This window comes from Pyxicephalus adspersus, chromosome 4, assembly GCF_032062135.1.
Source record: "Pyxicephalus adspersus chromosome 4, UCB_Pads_2.0, whole genome shotgun sequence".
Taxonomy (NCBI): Eukaryota; Metazoa; Chordata; class Amphibia; order Anura; family Pyxicephalidae; genus Pyxicephalus; species Pyxicephalus adspersus.
This window is the reverse complement of record NC_092861.1, coordinates 43206732-43211789: the sequence shown is the minus strand read 5'-3', so window position 1 is coordinate 43211789 and position 5058 is coordinate 43206732. Positions and strand designations below refer to the sequence as shown.

At 37.8% G+C, this 5058-nt stretch overlaps 1 protein-coding gene across 2 annotated transcripts in view; it reads left to right on the top strand.

Annotated features, from left to right (window-relative positions):
• The first annotated feature begins 2401 nt into the window (after positions 1-2401).
• GPR149 (G protein-coupled receptor 149) overlaps positions 2402-5058 on the top strand; it is a 29511-nt gene continuing 26854 nt past the window's right edge. For both annotated transcript variants that reach the window (XM_072407997.1, XM_072407996.1), the window contains exon 1: positions 2402-3707. In XM_072407997.1, coding sequence (XP_072264098.1) covers positions 2790-3707 — 918 coding nt within the window. In that variant the 5' untranslated portion in view covers positions 2402-2789. The remainder of the gene's footprint in view (positions 3708-5058) is intronic.

The following is a 5058-nucleotide window of genomic DNA, read 5'->3' as shown; positions in this document are numbered from 1 at the left end:
GAACACAGATAAAAGCACCCGACATAGATGAGAACCTTCCAATGTTCTAAAATTGTGTTGGACAGTGGAAAAATACAAACTAAGCCATTTGTACACAAACAATACTCAAAATAAAAGGAAAAAGCCGCCAGGGAAGATTTCTCTTGCTCCTGAGGTTAAATGTACCATGTGGACCATATCCCTCCCCCCCCCTTTGCACTTTGACCCCTCAGATATGATGGCAGATTTCAAATTTATACTTGGGAGAATACAGTAGGTTAGAACCCTCCCAGCCTGAATAATAGAGGGCCAGTAGGGCACTGCTACATCTAACCCAATCATTACAGGCAAGATTTTGTTGATCAAAATCTTCTTACACTTATAACCATACAGTGGTATAATGCAAGTGAAAAATTCAAATATAATACAGTAGTAATAGTAAGAGATTAGTGATTTTGGATATTGCTCTGCTAAGCGCCTAATCACAGTGCCTTCATGTCTAGGAGAACCAGCTCCAACAGAAACCTAAAATATTTTTTTTTATCCTCGACAATAAAACTGGTATGTTTGAAGTCTAACATCCCCTTACTGTGCAACCAGAATTTTGTTTATACTTGTACACTGTATGATTGGAAAATATAAAATCTTATTTATTTTTACAGAACTTCAATTACATTGAAATAAAGACTTTTACTTATTACCATTAGACTGTACAATTCGCATACATATAGTCTGGAATTAAGTGAAGAAAACATACAAATACTAATGTTTGGTCTTCCCTTGATGCTTGTTGGTAAAATGTCATATGTATTCTGAATTAATGATGCCCTGACTGGGTTAGGACAATGCATTTGCATAGAAAATGTATACATTTTTTATATTTTACATATATTGCATGAAGAAGGTGATAGCTACTAATCTGAGTCAGTGGAAACTGGGTCCATGGGTGTAAAAACAGCTGGTACATCAGTTAAACTATACAATGCCTCACATAGGTGGTCAGTGAAAGCAAAACATTTCCTTACATCAATGGGGTATAACCTGCCTCTACATTTGTAGTTGGTAGGGTGGGGGGTAAAAACTCAGTCAAAATATAAAAAAGTCCCTTTGTAGGTGGTCAGAGGGAGTTAAATTTGCCCCTACAGTGGTGAAATAATGAATGCTCTTCTGTCTTCAGTCAGTGGGAATATTAGGAGTTTTAGCAATGGGGGAAGTATTATATCTCTGTGGAGGAAGAAGATAACCTTGCATTGTTTGCCAGTGAAAATAGGAATTGCATCAATGGGAGTAAAATATGTTGCTGTGTCAGTGGTCATCTGAAGTAAAAAATACCCCAACATCTGTTTTCAATGGGAGAAAAAGAAGATAAAAATACCCCTGTTAATGAAAGAATTGATGCAGTTATGTCAGTAGGAATTGTTTAGCTCATATATAAAAATTCTCATTAGAGGGAGCAAAAATGTCTGAAATGAGGATAGTATTCTAATTATTCCCAGGGCTACCACCTACTACAATTTTCCATGTAGTGCTGAAGTGAGAAAGTTAAAAAAAAAAAAAAGTTAACGGGAACAGGGGTGCTCCCAAATCTACTAATAAACACTCCAAATTACATCTTGCAAATTAATGATTGACCTTTGCCTGCAACCAAATATACATTTATGTGTAGACCAGTATGTGAGATTCAGAGACTTACTCCAAACCCTAGCCTGTTCAGCTTGATCCTACTTTCTGTTCATTCAAAAGAGCTTTTTAAACTTGCCTCCTTCTATTCTTCTGTCTCCTAAAACCCTCACTACCCACCCACCAATCCATACCCCCCTTCTATTGTGTGTTTTTTCCCCTCCTCGTAGATTGTAAGCTCTTCTGGACAGGGTCCTCTTCCTGTGTCACTGTATCTGTCATTTGCAACCCCTATTTATTGTACAGGGCCGCATAATATGTTGGCTCTATAAAAATCCTGTTTATTATTATTAATAATATTAATAATAATAACAACAACAATGAATACTAATGCTCTTTGGTTTAGATTTGTTTTAAATTATGTATACTATTTGTATATATGAGGGGTTAAGGTATTGTAATATGAATGAAAATGACAAATCTTTTTTATTAATTTTGATTTATATGTTTGCCACTTTAGAGATAAAAGATAATAATTATTTGTCATAATATTTTTGTATACCCAGCCTCTGCTGTTAAAAATACAATCCAAATAAAACAAAACATTTTACAGACAAACAGAACACATTTTTTAAAAAGTGTAATGTACGACATGCAGAAAGTTAAATGGATTTATATGCCAATGATCAGCCTGCGATCTCTTCCTATGGAGAAGCTGACTCCACCCTCTTGCAGCTCAGAACAGACTGATTCAAAGAACATCTCACTCTACTACTAGCATCACACTGAGAACATGCTTGGATTGTGCTATCCAGCCTGTCTGCTCTGCTTCATCTTCTGACCTGCTCATGTTCTGCACCATTATACTGATGAGCTGCTGTCACCTAACTGCTCCAGGTGGAATATAAACTTAAATGGAAATCACAGGACTTTTTGTATCATGCAAACCATACAAAGTGTTCTTTTCTTGTAAATCTTCTAGTGGAAGTTATCCGTGACTGGGAGTGGATCTAACTACAGTAAAAGCAACAGTACAATAGCTGCAAATGTGAGGAGTAAGTTTGTTGATGGATGAAGAGATGGGAGTTATGTGCACTGAGAAGAGGGATTAAAGTGAAGAAGTGCTATGGCTGCCTTAATACAAGGGTGTCCTGTTATATGTTACAAGGATACATACTGCTGCAACCACAATGTCTGTGACAACTATTCTTTACTCAAACAGCTCCAGGCTTACCACTGAGATGCCACAATCTACTCCAAACCTGTTTCTATTTTGTCTCACATTGACTTTAACACTTATCATCTTTGTAGGCAGTATTTACTCATTGGTGTCCTTGGTGAAGATAAAAAGGAAAACCACCCTATCTGTACTTGTGACCTCCTTGTCTGTGGATGACTTCCTGAGTGTGGTACCTGTTTCCATCTTCATGCTGAAACAATGGACAAACAATCCGCTATCCCAACCCCTGTGCACTGCTGCTGCCTTCATCTACCTATTTCAGGGGGTATCCAGTAACTTAAAGGCATCTATTATCATCTCCTATAACTTCTGTACATCTGTCAAAGTAGGAGAATATAAAACTGAAAAGATCTCTTTAAAAATTTTATGGACAGTTCTAAGCACTTGGATGGTTAGTTCGCTGATAAGTGTGCTGCCTTTTTGTGGTTGGGGGGCATTTGATGCCACCTCTTGGGGTTGCCTTGTAGACTGCAGTAGCTCTTACGTGTTGTTTTTATTTGCTTTGTATTCCATCTGCTTCTGTGTTCTGACAGTCTTTTCTGTTCCATTAACTCACCAGTTGCTTTGTTCGGACAGCCAGGAACAGCTACTTTTTTTGAACTACAAAGATATTGCTAAAGGTTATCTAACCCCCAGTACACCTCTGGGAAGTAACGATTCGTCTGTGTCTCCGGATATTCCTGCTGGCAAAACCTTGAAGAATTTCAACGAGAAATGCGTAAGCTCAGAGGCTGTATGCAAGAGAAGCCTGGGTGATGATCAACATGGTACACTCAGAGGGAGCAGGAACATGACAATATTGTACGCTCAGAAGAGATTCTCTCTCATTCTTGCTTTAACTAAAGTATTTCTGTGGCTTCCAATCATGGTAAAAATCTATTCTCTTATAGTGAAATATGTTGCTTTTGTTAACTTGAAGGGGTGCTCTACTATAAATTATAGTCACATCTCTAAAATAGATTCCCTAAGATTGTTTCCATAATACCCCATTTTTCTCCATCCAGAGCTGCAATGATCACTTTTTCAAGGCATATCCTGAAATATATGGAGGTTTATTCCGTTTATAGAAATTTAATATTGTACATATGTTTCTAAAATTCATTAACCTTAGCTGGACTAAGAACCTCCTGTGGGCAAGTGGTGATCGAATGATTTACGGTAGTCATTCAAGATGATGGAATGAAGGGTGGCCTTGCATTACAGTAGAACCCCCATAGCTATTTGTTATGTGACTTTACTTTTACTGGAAAATGTATATAAGCACAGTGTACATGTGTTACACAGTCAGTACCTTTAATTATGTGTTATTCCACCCATGTGGGTTACAGCAAGGTCTAAACTACCTTGGATATGACAAGGTTAAATACTTTTATTATACCGTCTTATGGCGTTTGTTGAAAGTGAAAGCCATTTAGCACTTTTTGTGTCTACAACCTTGACATGTCACAGAGGCATTGCTGTGGCACTGAGCAGGGGCAAATATATGTTTTATTAACTACACATCTGTCAGTGAAGGCTGCAGCGATACATATTAATGTGAGCAGAAGCCTTTTGTGAGTAAAAAGGTTAATCAAACAGGCAATCTGATTCTCTCAGGACCTGGCAGGCTGCACATAAAGGAGAAATTCAATCCAGGGGCTGTATCATATTTAATAAGGGTGGAAGCTAAATATTATGCCATAAGATTGAATAGGAATGGAGCCCTCTCACTTTATATATACAATTTCACTGGAACATCTCTGGAATATTTGCACATTTCTCTATGTTCCATCGCTTTAAAGTCTCTGCAAATACTATAGAATTTCTGTTAATCTTTGCTGAATTACACCCAGCTTTCAAATAAGGGGAATTCATCACTTGTCCTCTAATGGGACCTTCATTCTTTCTGAATATTTGTTTGCTTGTTCACATAACTCCTTGCCCCATATGACTCAAAGCACTTGTGGGAAGAAACCCACAAAAACACAGGAAGAACAAAAAAACTCCATATGTGCAGATATCTGGACCAATATTCAATCCTTGAACCCAGGGTTACAAGGCAGGAGTGCCAACCACATTGCGAACCCCACCCTGTAGCACTCCTTGGGGTTGATTTACTAAAGGAATTTAGACTGTTCACTCACCAAAGTGAATTATCATCTTGGGAGGGATAACTCACATAGGTACCTCACCAGAACGTCAGTTCCTCTAGATCACAAAGCAGAAAAATAGGCTGTTAG